Below are 14,407 nucleotides of genomic sequence, written 5' to 3'. Positions count from 1 at the left end.
GAGTCCGGTTGGGCAGGCCATGGAATATGCGACCGGTTTTGCTTTAGGTCAGTCAGTAGAGGTTCAATCTCGTAAACATACTTCAGTATTGCCAAATATGGTGAAATCCGGGGGTTGGAGTCGGAGTTGGTCCCTCTCGTGGCGGAATCGAGTGGTGAATGAGTCGAACAGAGTCTATTGTTGTCAGCACGGCATGACGAGGACGCGAATGCTCACATGCATGGGGGTCGGTTTGCTCAGATTAGAGGACAGGCCCGGCAGTCTATCCAGGACATAAAGCAGCCGTTCTGGACCATGCAGTGCGACGGTGCAAAAGTGTAGGCCGACCAAAGGTTGGAAAGGCAGCACGTACCACTTCTTGGTCCATTCTCCTGCGGTATCCAGAAAGGAACACGGTAGACTTTTCCAAGGACCAGAATGGAACGGCATGAGCGACTTATCCACGAACCATCCATTAGGCAGTCCCGATGCCTGGTAGACGATTTCGACTTCGGGGTTTCCTTGAGGTCGTCCGTTCGTGAACTTCGTGCAAGCCTCCAGGTTCCGCAGTACGTGATTGATGAAGATATTGGAGTACCAGTCGTCTGTAATCGCATACTTGCGCCAATCGTCAAGGTAACTGTGAGGAAGCCCCCGCTGTCCGAGGCTCACAACCTGCTTGTACAGCCCAGTTAGACTTTGCAGGTTCTTGAATCGGAGGGTTGCGTCGATCAATCGAGGAGCCTTCCTGTTATTCCCCAGAATCAACAACTTCAACAACGATTCCATTGTTGGTTGGGCATATTGGGTGGGGAAGAGCACCGTGTCCTTGGAGCTCGTGACATCCTGGCGTTGACGTTTCGCGGGTGGCCTCCTGCCGACAGATGTGCGATCGGGAACAGTTGGTACCGGGAGGCGGGCCTCGCAAAGAAGGAACACTGGGTAGCAATTGAGTCCGAATGACGCGTTGGGACCGAAGGTCTGAACGACGACAGTACCGTTGATCTTCCACCAGCTCTGGCTTTTCTTATCGCAGACCAGAATGGCGAAATGTCCCTGAGAGACGGTAACGTGCTCCCTCATAACGATAGCAACCACTCCAAACGAACGTTGGGTTGTCGGTTCGGTAAACACTGATGGAATGTCGAAAGTGGCAGGATAATCGTAACCCCTTGATAAATGGATGACGAGGTAGTCCGTTGGGAGTGATATGATCTCGTCTTTCATGACGAACCCCGGTCCGCTGAAGTTGCATCGTCCACAGACAAGGGCTCCGCTGTCACCCATAATTGAGTCTTGAAGGCCGAAAAGGTCGAGTAAACTCAGCCGCCCATCCTGACTCGAGGCAGACTTCGTGTTTGCTGGTGGGGCCCTGAGGACCAGCCCAATCGACACCGATCCGACCTGGTCACTTCCGTCGCACGATTGGCAGTTAGGACACGTTCGAGTGGACTTAGCAGTAACCTGCAGGTATTCGCACAGATCGATTCCAGTCAGAGAACGCGTGAGGTATGTGACTACGCGGAGGAAAACTTCGGAGGCGTCCTGCTGAATCCCAGGGTCGTCAACCAGGGGACCACCTAGCGTGTCAGTGCCGCCACTGGAATGCACATACCAGGGTATACACAAATAGTATTAGACATGATGTCCAGAAGCTCAGGCTGGTTGTAATGCTCGACCGCGTCCCAGCCCTTGAACATATTATGAAGTTCGAAAAGGTAAGGCTGGTTCAACTCAGACTCGGTCATTGCCAAGATTCGAGTCCGCACACGAGGAATCATGTACAGCATAATGTGCATGGTGTCGGCATAGCAGGACAGTCCGTGTGGGTTGGTTGCGCCGGCAAAGGGGATGAAAGGCATCTGCCGTGGCAGTCGCTTGTCATAACGCTTACTGTGCTTTCGAGTGGGATCCCCAGTCCGCCATGGTTGGTTCGGATGACGGTTGAGGGGTCGTCCCGAAGACACTCCGAAAGGCTCCCCCATGTCACTCTTGTTTCGGCGAATGTGCCCGTAGCGCTCCGTCTGTGTCCTCTCTTCCTCTTCGAGCGCAAGAATGTGCTCATCGGACAGCTGGGGAGGTTCGAGGGACATGGTCGGTGTTTCGGCGGGTGAATCGGGCTCGTCCACGTCCATTCGAGACTCGCTGCGTTCAGGTTTGGGGGTTACCAGATCGCCTTTCCTAGGCGAAGGCCGGCTCTCTTTGACAGGGAACGAAGTCACTGGGGAACCATCGAAGTCAAAATCGAACAGTCGTTTAGGGTGATGAACGTACTTCCCCCACTGTTGTTCTAGGGGGTCGTCGTCCGGGCTGGCCTCCCCGTCACTGGAATATGGCCGATCGAAATCCCGCAAAGGTTCGGGGGAAAGATCCGCCTTTGGGAAGTGGAATCGCTCCATTGCCGCCTCGATCTTGGTCTCGTACTCATTGCAGGGCCCCGTGATGCGGTACTTGAAGACGGCGAACATGTGCATGCACCGTTTGCCCGTCTGTTTCCACTTGTTGCACGAGCAAATCTCACGGCCCCGAGTGCGAGCAGCCACCCCCACAGTGCCTGAACCAAGCTTGAGCTTCTTTGCTTGGGCCTGAACGACGTAGATGGGGTGATCCTGGGAATAGGCTGGATCTCCTTGGTCTCGCGCGATAGACATATCGACCACACGAATGCTATCTGTTTGCCAGAGCAGGAGGCCGTTCCGGACAGCCGCAGCGTGGATCCGGTCGAAGCGTGGTTCTTTATGCTGATTCGCTTCGTACCAAGGGAAGTATTCCGTGATTAGAATGTCAACCAAACGATCAACGCTGTTATAAGCGTGTGCCATCTCACTAACTCACCGTTTGTTCGCGCGACAGTCCAAGAAGATTCGATCGAAAACGTTGAACGCAGACTCCACGAAGTTGTTCGTCGACCACGGCCCATCCCGTGTGACCCACGGCGGCAGACCGTAGTCCATGCAATATGAGCGCCACCGAGGAGCCAACCATTCCCCTTGCAGATACCTATCGACTTGGTCCCAAGTCTCAGGGTCGTCGTCGATGTCGTGAATGGTGCGCCTGAAGATACCATAGTACCGGTCGAACTCTTGTTCGACGGGACATCGTTGCAAGGTGCGAAATGCTTGAAGCGCCAAGAAAGAGCCCTGGTTCTGAGGTGTTACTGCTCCGAAGATGCGCCGGAACCTCTTGCGGACTGCGGCAATGAGGTGGAACTGGCACAGGCGGATTGGCATACCCGGAAACACCTCCTCAATGGCATTGCGTTCACCGTCATGAGCGTCAATCATGCCGAAGGCGGGGACCCATCCTTCTTCGGCGATGTCGTCGCACCGCATCAGGAACTGTTCCTGTTCGACAGCGTCGAGCACGAGGACATGGTTGACTTCTCGAGCCACGATCCGACGGGCATGTTGCTGCACTGCCTTTGCGAATGCCTTCAGAAAGTTGACGAACGCAGGACGGATCGCATTCGTGTGGACCATAGTGGCCACTCGTTGATCAGCTATCGTCCCATTGCGAATAAACGAAAGCCACTCACTTGGTACCATTCGGTTATGCTGGTTGACAGTCACCAGCATGGTCAAAGGCGTTTTCCCCCCGGCCTTGTTCTTGAACGATGAGTCCAAAAACATTCCGTTGCACGGCGCGAACATGATGGCGGCCTCAAGGCTAAAATTGGAGACCATGGCGGCTTCAGCGTAAAACTTGGTCTTCGGGGTGGCCGGGATGACAGTGAAGCTAGAGTCAGGATGCTGAACCATGGGGGAGGGCTGGCGAAGTGCATTCGCAGACTCGTAACTGCACTGGAACTCACAGAATGAATCTACTTGGATTACGCTGGTGGATAATATCCAGTGCAACAAGTGGAAGCTTTGCTAGGCGACTCCGACTAGTCGCCGCCGCCCAGACTGACTTAAAGTGCTTCATTACCGGCATGCGATGAGGGGCCATCGTTTGTAGCTCTTTGAAGTAAGGCTCCTCAGAGATGGAACGTTCGAACCCTGCGACGAAATCAGCTTAGGCAACGTAGCCCACCTACACTTGGCTAAAAAAGACGTAGTCATTCGATACGACGACGCAACATGAAACAGTGCAGCTCGAACGAAGTGCGACATCGACAACTCCACATTGCGGCGGGGCTTCGGGTGGTTGAGAGGCTCCCACCACTGAACAACCCCTTGCCGAATGTTATCCAGGGTCATCTCAATCTTGGGGTCAGCCATTCCGTATGCGTGGTGCTTACAGTAAGAATCGCGTTGCACAAAGAAGCTCCCCCCGCTTTGCGTGGGGACTCCAACATCTCAACATCTTCGCCATCCCCGCGGTACTGGTCGAAACTTTCGAATGTGTCACCAGTCCCAGAATGGGTGGGAGGGAGGGCCTTGCACTTGCCGCTGCACCGAAAGTTTCCTCGAAACAAGATCAGTGACCCATCTGAAAACGAGTCGAATGATCCAGATGCCACGGATACGACGACTCGACGCGAACGAAAGTCTGTCGGAAAGAGACCCACGAAAGTTTGCCACTTAAGCCGAACATCACATTGGATTGCACTGTTGTTGGCAGCGTTCCAGTCCCATGGCTGAGCGTTAGTGGCGTGTTCCTGCTGGGACTTGACTCACCGACAAGTCAAACTGCAGTGGCAGTGAGTGAAGCTCGTAGATCGTCGAAGAGTGAGAGCTGGCACGGTCGAGGTGATATAAGGCCCTAACCACAGAGCGAAAGCCATGTGGCACAACTAGGGGGCCATCATCATACTCAGCAATGGGAGTAGGCTCAATATCAGCCATGCGACGCCTTTTGAGGTTGGTCTTCTCTGCAAAGGAACGGGAGAAACGCTGTCCGTGATGAACTCGGCAAAGGGGGGAGGGCTGTCATCCTGATCATCGACGTCTTGGCATTCATCTGAATCCTGCGCGATGGGAGGCGTAGTGCGATCCTGATACTGCGCGGCAGGCCGGCCTCGTGAACGGCGACCCACCAAGGCGGGGTGGGGGCGGGGGATGTCGTCGACGTCCATGGATGGATGGAAAGTGGTGGGGAAGTGGGAGATGCGAGTGAGATGAGGAGTTGGGGAGTTAGATGATGAATCAACGAGCCCAGGTGACCATTGGGATGCAATATATCAGTGAGAGAGTGAGAGTGAGTGGGGAGCGAAGAACAAAGATCGTATCATCCAAGGCGCACACACCAGATTTCAATGTTTTCAAATCAGTGATGGGGGCGTCGTGAGGCGATGCCAAATGGATCCAACAGCGCCTGTGGAGCGTAAGCTACATTGTTCCCTCGAATGGCGTTGAACCATGGAGGAGTGAACGGTAACAGTATGTGGAGGCTGTCGCAACAAAGTCGTGCATAGCACAGTTGTGAGACAGCAGTATTTATGTCATTCGATGAGGCCAGGGAAAACACGGATGCAATATCGCGGAATCTGGCTGCTATGTCGGGGAATCAGGGTCCAAAGCTAGGTGTTAATACAGCAAGCCTGGACAAAATGCGATAAATCATTCACATATATGGACGTGCCTCAAGGGCGAGAGCTTATCGCTTGTGCTTGGACATTGGTGGCAGGCCCTGTCCGCACGTCATCCAGTGAGTAAGCAGAGTCAGCAGAGTCGATGTGCAGTTACACCGAAGAGAGAGAGAGAGGAGCACAGGAAGGAGGGCTCACCCAAGTTACCTCTGCCCATCACCTTACTTTTACGCGTCGCAAGTGCTTGCTTGCGTGACACAGGGTGAAGCAAGTCTATCCAGTGCCTGCCTGGCGATGCTATAAGCATTCCTGCTCCTCACGCTCCGCAATCGTCGGACTCGGTCGACGCGCCTATGGCGCTCCCAATCAAGCTCAGTGTCACAGCATCACAGGCCCCGCAGACCCCCAAGGCCTCGGCCCCGTGTTCTGATCCCCGTGTTCTCATCGAAACACACGCGACGCAAGGGATGGAACACTACTCGTCACTCTGCATCGCCTGACATGATATGTACAATGGAATGGGTTGCTTGCTGAATTTGTTTGGTGGTGTTTGTGTCGCGTTTGGTATCTTGCGTGTTGATTCCTCTCAGTCATGTGGCTCTTTGCCGGTTCGCGCCTCTCTTTCTGCCCTCAACTCTCCCCTCTTCGACATCATCCCGTTACATGCTCGCAAGCGCCTCGTCGAGCTTGTTCAGGTCGAACTCAAAGTCGCCGGCCGACATGTTCACGTCAAGGTGGGGAGGCTTGTCACCAAGTACAGTGGGGGCAGCCGACGTCGTGGCAGCTGCAGCAGGCGCAGTTGTCACCGTTGCTGTGGTAGCAGTGGCAGCGGCAGCCGGGGCAGCCACAGGTGGGGCGGCTGTGGCAGTGGGAGCAGCAGCGGGGGCGGCCGGGGCAGGAGCAGCGCGCGCCGTGGTCGTGGCCGGGAGGGCCGGGAGCGAGCGTGCAACCGGCGCGGCGGGAGCTGCAGTGGAGGTGGGGGCCGAAACTGCGGCAGTGGTCGGAGCTGCGGCAACGGGAGCGGCCGCAGGAGCGGGCGTGGGGGCGGAGTTGGTAGTAGAAGCCGTGGGTACCGCAGTCGACGCGGCCGATGCCGCAGTTGGAGCGGGAGTAGGCGCCGAAGGTCTGTTCGACCCCTCAGAAGTAAGGAGACCAACCTTCTCTGGCGCGACGCTCGCGTCCTCGTCCTCCTCAACATAAGGGGGCGGACCTTCACCCTGCGCCTCTGCCTGTGCCTGGTCGATGGCGGTGCCGAGGCTTACGGGCGGCGGGAGGGGGCGGCTTTCGGGCACGTGGCCGATTGGGCTAGGCAGAGGAGAGGGAGAGTTCGCCGCGCTGGCAGGCGACAGGAGAGGCGAGTCGGGCGCGCGGCCGAGGGGACGCGGCGTGCCAAACTCGGATGCGGACGCGGTCTGCGGCGAGGCATGCTGCGCGGCGGCGGTAGCAGGTACGCTCGCGGGCGCGGGTGCAGCCTGGACAGGCGGCGTGCTGGGCTCAGGCGGAGGCGGAGTTCCAGTGGGACGGGCGGTGGGGAAGGCCACCTGAGCATGAGACTGGATTGGCCCCGTCGCCACCATCGCAGAGGTGGCCGCGAGGATGCCAGTCGCAGTGTCGGTCGTGGCGGGTGGCGAGAGGGGTGTGTGCGGGGCGCTAGGCGAGAGGGGCGCGGCCTGCTTGCTCGGCGAGCTTGGGTGTGAGCCGAGCCCCGCCGATCCGGGGCGGGCTGGCACCGGAGGTGGACCGCCGCTGGGACGGGGCGAGCCGCCCTGCGAGCCTGGCGCGCCGGGCTTGACGTAACCGGCCTGTGGAACGCCCTGGGCCAGACGCTGCTGGCGCAGACGCTCGGCTTCGACCTCGAGATGGTGCTTGACGGTGTCGATGTCGCCCTGGCGGTTGCCGGGGTAGACGACTGGGAGTGAGCGCGGAGTGTCACACATGCAGGAAAACAAGGGGAGCTGCCAGCGCGACACTTACCGTCTGCAATGGAGGTGAAGAAGCGGGCGACCTGGTTTGCGCGCTCCTCGCTGCTGCTGCTGCCGCCGCTGCTGCCGTACATTGTGAGTGAGGGAGAGAGATGAGGAAGAGACGAGGGAGAGATGAGGAGGAGGAGAAGGATGACGAGGAGAGATGAGTCGTCGAGGTGGCGGTTGAGCTGTGCAGGGAGGGAGGGAAGGTGGCCAAGCGAGAAGCAACGGCGGTCCAGGGCAGTGATCGCTCGATCACCTGTGCACTGCGGATGCGGGGGCGGGGCTCCGGCCAATCACAATTCGCCACCCGCCTCCAAGGCATGCGCGACGGCGCATCTGCACATTATACTCCTCGACGCCGAGACGCCGAACAGCCTGACGAACGGATCGAGCGGATGCTGGAGGGACAGAGCAGAAACATATCTCCAGCGTCTCGCAATCAAAAGATTGTGTGTTGTGGACGAGTTAGGAATCGAACCAAAGACCTTGTCAAGAGTTTCTATTGGGCGAACGCCAAGGAATGCTAATGACACGCTCTACCAACTGAGCTACACGCCCGTGCCAACACGTGATGTCGGTCCTTGCGCCGCCCAGGTCATCGATCGTCGTGTCACATGCAAGCATTGACGGACATCTCGAGCTAGGTGGTCTGTGGATGCATTCATTGACGTATCGATGTTATAGTTTAGATAGCAAAGTGGTCGAGGGACAGGAGGGAGATTTCCATGGCCGGAGCGGCCATGATATATGGGCAAGTGGGCAACGCCGATGACCTTGGAATCAAAGTAACCGGTTTGCAGTGAATGCCTTGTGTCTCGTCTATCATCGATTAACCTCCCGAGCAGGGGAAAAGCAGGCGGAATGGCTGCTGTGATGTTACTGAGATGTGACAAGGAGGGGTGGAGTGCTAGACTGGATTCTTTGTGGTACCGACTCGGTCGCCCTGTCGCCAAGAACTCTTCGATATTTCGGTGCCACAATTACTCTTACTCTCACACCCTCATGTTGTATGACCTGCAAGGCGTACGACGCTCAGCACCTGTGCATATGAGTTCATGCCCTTTGAGAACATGCGTTGGGCGCTTCAGAGCTCCATGCAACGGCGTCACACCGCTGTGTGCAGCTCTTCGTGCTCGATTAGCCACCCGTCCGTCCGTAGAATCCGCCACATAGCCTACCTACACACAGAATGGCTCTCAGTACAACACGGAACTACCTCCTCTGCTCGCTGCCTCCTCTGTGTAAACATCAATCCGACTAGCCTATCTCCAATGCTGAATGCAATTCCATCCTCCGCGAGGTACACTGCCACATGTTGTGACACGATGCCGAGCATCTGCCGTTCCCACGCCCAGTTTGCGCCCAACATCTTTGTCCGCCACTCCGCGTTAGCCACAATGCCAGCCTAGGCGCACCTCGTTCCAAAAGAGAAGATAGATCCATCGACAACTCGAGGCGCCATTCCGCAGGCCCAAGCGCGTCGGTGCGTGGACACCCGCGCGTCGATCTTTTGTCTCTTCTCACCGCCACCAAGTCCAACTTACTCACTATCATGACGGTTTCGACGACCGTCGCAGAGTCGACGTCGACCGCCACGACCTCCCATAACCCCACCCCGCCCGGCCTCGCCTTCGTCAACTTCCCCTCGCCCTTCGCCCAAAGCCTTATAGAAGAAGCCCTCTCCTCCGTGCTCCCCGACATCCGCATCTCTTGCGAGCTAGGCCCGGTCACGCCCCGCCTCCAATGGGCCGACTACGACCTCATGTCGTTCGATGAGGCGCGGCACGACCCGCGCTACCTCATCTCCTCGTACATCTACCGCAAAGCGCTGATCCGGAAGCATCTGCTGCACAACACCGCGACGGAGTACCTCGCAAAATGCCGGCACCGGGGGGTGTCGAGCGCGCTGGCGCTGCCGCGCGGATGGGTGCTCGACATCCAGTTTGCGGACGAGCTCGACGAGGCGCTTATGGACGACCTGTACGACCTGGCGGCGGCGATGCGGGCGAACGAGACGCGCAAAGAGCGCGAGTGGTTCATCCTCAAGCCGGGGTTTGCGGATAAGGGGCAGGGGATACGGTTGTTCTCGACGGCGGACGAGCTGCGCGCGATCTTTGAGGAGTTTGAGCCGCCGTCGGACGACGAGGGCGAAGACGGTGAGGGCGGCGAGGACGGCGAGGAGGACGAGGTGCATCAAGACGCGGGCGCCACGGCCGTTCTCACCCAGCATCTCCGCCAGTTCGTCATCCAGGAATACATGCCGCGCCCGATGCTGTTTGACGTGACGCCCAGCGGGCTCGTAGGGCACAAAGTGAGATCCCCGCGGCCGCGCTGATGCCAGGTACACCTGCGCGCGCATGTCCTCGTTACGGGCGCATGGGAGGTATACCTTTCGCACGCGCTGTTCGTGCTCTTCGCGGGCGTGCGATACACGCCTCCGCGCAGCGACGACCTCGACCTCCGGCCGCACCTCACGAACGTGTGCATCCAAACCGGACAGGCGCCGGGCCAAGTCCTCCATTTCTGGGCGATGGGCGGAGCGACGGCCCTCGCGCACACGCCCACGGGCTACGTGGCGACAGGTACGATCGACGACGCGTGGCTCGAAGCGACGTTCGCGAAGACGGGCGCGGTCATTGCCGAGGCGGTGCGCGCCGCCGCCGAGTGCGGCAGCTTCAACCTCCAGCTGATGGAGAACGCGTTCGAGCTCTTCGGTGTCGACCTCCTCCTCTCACACCCGCACCCGCATCCGCACCCGGACCTGGCATGCGCGCGCGACGACGCCGCCCCGCCCGTCCCCGACGTCACGCTGCTCGAGTTCAACGCGAGCCCGGACGTCGTGAACAGCGGCGACGCGCTGCGGCCCAACCTCGTCGAGATGTTCGAGGGCATCGTGCGGATCGGCGTTGTGCCGTTCTTCGGGCGCGGCGAGAACGCCATGGCGCTGGGCGAAGACCGCTGGGGATGGCGCAAAGTCGGCAAGGGCGAGGTGCGTGGCTGGGCGTAGTGGCCCGGTAGCTATGCATATCTTATCGCCCGTAGTCGGGGCAGCGATGTGCGCCACGGCGCTCCGCCGTTATCACGCGGTGCATGCCGCATCCGTGTAGCGGGCCCACGCCCGCGGCCGAACAGGAAGGGGCTTCATCGGAGATGTGCGAAGTGAGTACCTTGCCATGCCGAATGCCGTAGGCAGCGGCGCAGGCCGCATTCCGCTGCGCCCGTCTCGGTGGGCACCATGTCATCCGCTGGCAACCGCTCGCCTGCTATATTAATCTCGCCTTTCTCCCTGACACGCCCACCACCATGTCGCACATCACGCCAGGATCCAGCACGACAGGCTTCTTCCAGACGCCGCCGAAGGTGGCGAACCAGTTCCGGGAGGACGTGGCGCTTGCGCGCTCGACAGCCATGTTCCTCTCTCCCGAGACGCAGTCTCGCGTCGCGCCCGACCTCGACGGGCTCGGCGCGCTCGTCCTCTCGCCCCGCATCCTCGACTACGTGAACGATGCGGAGACGAACACGCCGCGCCTCCGCGGAAACGGGTACACGATGTGGGGCGCGAGCCAGGACGCGAACACGCTCGTGACGGCGGCCGGGTGGAAGGCGCTGCTCGCCGTCGCGCGGGAGCAGGGCATCGTGACGACGGGGTACGATGCGGCGCTGGGCGCCGAGGCGCGCGTCGTGCAGGCCGCCAAGATATATCTGTGGTGCGCGTCGAGCGCGATGACGGCGTGTCCGAGCGGGATGCAGGATGGGGGCGCGAGCATTATTCTCAACGACCTCGCGCGCCCCCCGTCAGACAGGTATCCCGAGGACGTGAAGCCCGTGCGCAAGCTTGCGATGGAGCGCGCGCTCGCGCGCCTCATGTGCGCCGACCCCGAGTGGGGGTGGACGTCGGGGCAGTGGATGACGGAGCGGCGGGGCGGGAGCGACGTCAAGGGCACGGAGACGGTGGCGACGTGGGTCGGGCTTGGCGACGGGTCCGAGACGGACCTCAACGGCTGCCCGCTCGGCCCGTACAGCATCTCGGGGTTCAAGTGGTTTGCGAGCGCCACCGACTGCGGGTGCTCGATCTTGCTCGCGTACACGGACGCCGGGCTGAGCTGCTTCTACGCGCCGACGCGCCGCGTGCGCGACGGGCAAGAGGTCATGAACGGGCTGCGCATCATGCGCGTCAAGCAGAAGCTGGGGACGCACGCGCTGCCGTCGTCCGAGATCGAGCTGCGCGACATGCGCGGCTGGCTTATCGGCGACGAGGGCCGCGGCGTCGCCGTCATCGCCAAGCTCTTGAACATTACGCGCTTCCACAACGCCGCGCGCGCGAACGGATACCTCGGCCGCGGGCTCGGCGTCGCGCGCGCCTTCGCGCGCGTCCGCACCTTCCCCGGACGCCAGGCGCCGAATAACGGCCTCAAGCAGATCCCGCTGTACTGCCGCTCGCTGGCCAAGGTCACGCTGCGGCACCGCGCCGACACGTTTTTCACCATGTTCCTCGCGGCGCTCCTCGGCGCCGACGCGACGAAAGACTTTGCCGCGCCCGTCATCCCCAAGGGCGAGGACGCCGAGCTCCTCCTGCGCCTGCTCACGTCCGTCGCCAAAGCGTACAACACAAAACACTCGGTCCACGGCCTCCAAGAGTGCATGGAGGCACTCGGCGGCGTCGGATACCTCGAAAACAGCGAGACGCCCGAGCTCAACGTCGCGCGCATGTTCCGCGACGCCAACGTCTTCCCGATTTGGGAGGGCACGACCGACGTGCTCTCCACCGACACGGTCAAGGTCCTGCGCGGCAAGTCGGGGCCCGCGTGCACGGCGGCCATGGGCCGCTGGCTCGGCGTGCACCTCGCGGGCTCCGGATTTGGGGAGGAGCGCGCGGCAATCCGCGCCGCGTGGGACGAGGCGCTCGCATGGCCCGCGGACAAGGAGGAGCTGTTCCATGCTGCGCGCGAGGTCGTGGACACGATCGGCAATATCGTGTGCGCGACACTTCTTGTCGTCGACGCTGAGCGGGACGGGAATGAGGTGGCGGCCGAGTGTGCGCGCCGCTTCGCGCGCCAGGCATTTGGGATCAAGGCGCCACGCGCGAATTGGGAGGACACGTACCGCCTCGACCAGCGGATCGCTTTCGAGGCGGACCCCGATGCCGGGCGGCTGGAGCGTGCGCGTCTGTAGACGGCGTAAGATGTAAGCGTAAATTGTAAGCGTAAGATGTATAGATACAAAGTCAGCCGCTGGCTCGGTGAGACTCGAGAGGACACAACGCATGAGCACAGTCAGCTGGCACCGCTTCCCCCCGCAGAGCGCCCGATCGACAGGCATTGCTAAACCAGGACTTGCAATCTGTGTGGACCACGCGCAACTGTCTCTGGACTCGCCGGCCTTAAGCGCCCCGCAATCTTTAACCTCCCAGCGTCATGATTCTATAAGTATACACAAGAAAACTCCCAAAACCCAGTTCTTCTCTCTCACGCGGCCGTGGGCGCTGGCGCCGGCACCTCCGCCTTCTCCAACTGCGTCTTCTCTAGCTGCGCCGCGACAGTGTCTACCGACGCCGTCTCGCCCTCGCCCTCGCCCTCGCCCTCGCCCTCGCTAGCCGCCGCCTTGCGCGTCTCCTTGGCGTGCACGATGCCGCGCCCGCTAGGCGGGTACCAGGGCACGCCGTCGAAGTGGCGCGTGCCGTCTTCGCAGATGCAGCAGTGGTCCTTGAGGTGCTGGAGGTAGGTGTCGATGTCGAGCTCGAAGGCGTGTTCGCCGCCCTTGTAGTCTGCTTCGAGTTGGGCGGGGTCGACGAGGTCTGTGAGGATGGGGTTGAAGCGGGCCTGGTGTGAGCGGGGGAGACGGCTGAGAGGCGTACCTTGTCGCGCGTGACCGGGTCCATGAACGGCGAGATGGCCTTGAAGAAGCCGTTGACGAACCATGGCATGTTGAGGATGAGGCCGCGGCCGAGACGCTCAACGTAGTGGTTCTGCAGCACGTTCAAGACGTACAGCGACACATTCATCGGCTGGCGGGGCTGCTTGTTTGCGTCTTTGTACTGGGTGAGCTATGCCAGCGGGGGGGGGGGCTCACGTCGACGATGATGCACACGCGCTCCTGCCCGTCTGGCATGATGTCGATGGCGCGCTCGCTGGGATCAGTGTGTGCTGGGCTTTGTGAGGTGGTACTCCGCCCAGCCTGGCGACGCACAGCAAGAAGATGAGGTACCGGATCTGCTTGTCGTTGTCGGGCGGCCTGCCGCGCCCGGGACGCATGTAGATGATCGGGCGCGACTCCTTGTCGAAGCCGTTGAGGAGGAGCTTTCCGGTCGCCGCGGTCTCCGCGACCTCGTCGGGCTTGATGAGGTCGGGCTGGAACTCGCGGCGCCACTCCATCGTGGCTTTGATGCGCTTTTTGGCATCGTCGAGCTTCCACTTGGCGGCGCGCATGTAGCGGTGGTGCGTGCCGGTGTCGTCGAGGAAGCGTTTTTCCCAGGGGTGGTACGGGTCGTCGGGGGGCAGGAGGAGGGTGGTGGTGTACTGGGGTTAGCGCGGAGCGGCGTGGAGCGAGGCGACGCGGCTCGTGGCGCGTAGTGTGCGGCGAGTGCAGCGACGCGGCGGGCAATGGGCGTGGCAGGCATGGCGGCGAGCAGCTCGTCGTGCCAGGCCAAGGCGCCATTAGCAGCGCGGCAGCCGGGCGCGAGGCCGACGGCAAGCGAACAGCCCGCCCGGTGTCGTGCGCAGGCGACGGCAAGCGAGCGCACCCGCATGCAACGCACCTCACGCAGCTCTTCCACCTGGGGTCAGCGCGTCCCTCCAGCTCCTCCAGCTCGTACCATTGCAGCCTCTTCCTCCGACGTCGGCGGGGGCGGGGGCGGGGCGGCGGGGGGGATGAGGATTGCGGTGTTGGTTTTTTCGCGCACGGGTTCGGGGGCGTCCGTGGGCTCTGCGGAGCGGAAGTAGGAGAACATGGCGGCGGGAGAGAGAGAGCGATCGAGAGAGAGAGAGAGAGAGAG

General features: G+C 60.7%; 5 protein-coding genes across 5 annotated transcripts; 2 read left to right on the top strand and 3 right to left on the bottom strand.

The window, feature by feature from the left end:
• Positions 1 to 183: 183 nt before the first annotated feature.
• Positions 184 to 4,766, bottom strand: COLE_01806 (uncharacterized protein; the record flags this gene model as incomplete). The annotated part of the gene is made up of 8 exons (XM_065626171.1): positions 184 to 1,559; positions 1,595 to 2,781; positions 2,815 to 3,466; positions 3,515 to 3,714; positions 3,791 to 3,977; positions 4,016 to 4,184; positions 4,220 to 4,558; positions 4,599 to 4,766. The coding sequence occupies 8 exons, from the start codon at positions 4,764 to 4,766 to the stop codon at positions 184 to 186; spliced, it is 4,278 nt and encodes a 1,425-aa protein (XP_065482440.1).
• Positions 4,767 to 6,108: 1,342 nt separating this feature from the next.
• On the bottom strand, positions 6,109 to 7,505 carry COLE_01805 (uncharacterized protein; the record flags this gene model as incomplete). The annotated part of the gene is made up of 2 exons (XM_018426883.2): positions 6,109 to 7,358; positions 7,424 to 7,505. 2 exons carry the CDS (start codon positions 7,503 to 7,505, stop codon positions 6,109 to 6,111), a joined length of 1,332 nt encoding a protein of 443 aa, XP_018276921.1.
• A 1,463-nt stretch (positions 7,506 to 8,968) lies between these two features.
• On the top strand, positions 8,969 to 10,423 carry COLE_01804 (uncharacterized protein; the record flags this gene model as incomplete). The annotated part of the gene is made up of 2 exons (XM_018425824.1): positions 8,969 to 9,727; positions 9,758 to 10,423. 2 exons carry the CDS (start codon positions 8,969 to 8,971, stop codon positions 10,421 to 10,423), a joined length of 1,425 nt encoding a protein of 474 aa, XP_018276920.1.
• A 296-nt stretch (positions 10,424 to 10,719) lies between these two features.
• On the top strand, positions 10,720 to 12,588 carry COLE_01803 (uncharacterized protein; the record flags this gene model as incomplete). Its single annotated transcript, XM_018423923.2, has 1 exon — positions 10,720 to 12,588. One exon carries the CDS (start codon positions 10,720 to 10,722, stop codon positions 12,586 to 12,588), a length of 1,869 nt encoding a protein of 622 aa, XP_018276919.1.
• Positions 12,589 to 12,881: 293 nt separating this feature from the next.
• COLE_01802 (uncharacterized protein) lies at positions 12,882 to 13,841 on the bottom strand (the record flags this gene model as incomplete). The annotated part of the gene is made up of 4 exons (XM_018423922.2): positions 12,882 to 13,235; positions 13,271 to 13,450; positions 13,486 to 13,543; positions 13,603 to 13,841. The coding sequence occupies 4 exons, from the start codon at positions 13,839 to 13,841 to the stop codon at positions 12,882 to 12,884; spliced, it is 831 nt and encodes a 276-aa protein (XP_018276918.2).
• Positions 13,842 to 14,407: the final 566 nt, after the last annotated feature.

The sequence above is a fragment of the Cutaneotrichosporon oleaginosum genome, assembly GCF_008065305.1.
Source record: "Cutaneotrichosporon oleaginosum strain ATCC 20508 chromosome Unknown ATCC20508_contig02, whole genome shotgun sequence".
Taxonomy (NCBI): Eukaryota; Fungi; Basidiomycota; class Tremellomycetes; order Trichosporonales; family Trichosporonaceae; genus Cutaneotrichosporon; species Cutaneotrichosporon oleaginosum.
This window is presented reverse-complemented; position numbering and strand designations above follow the sequence as displayed.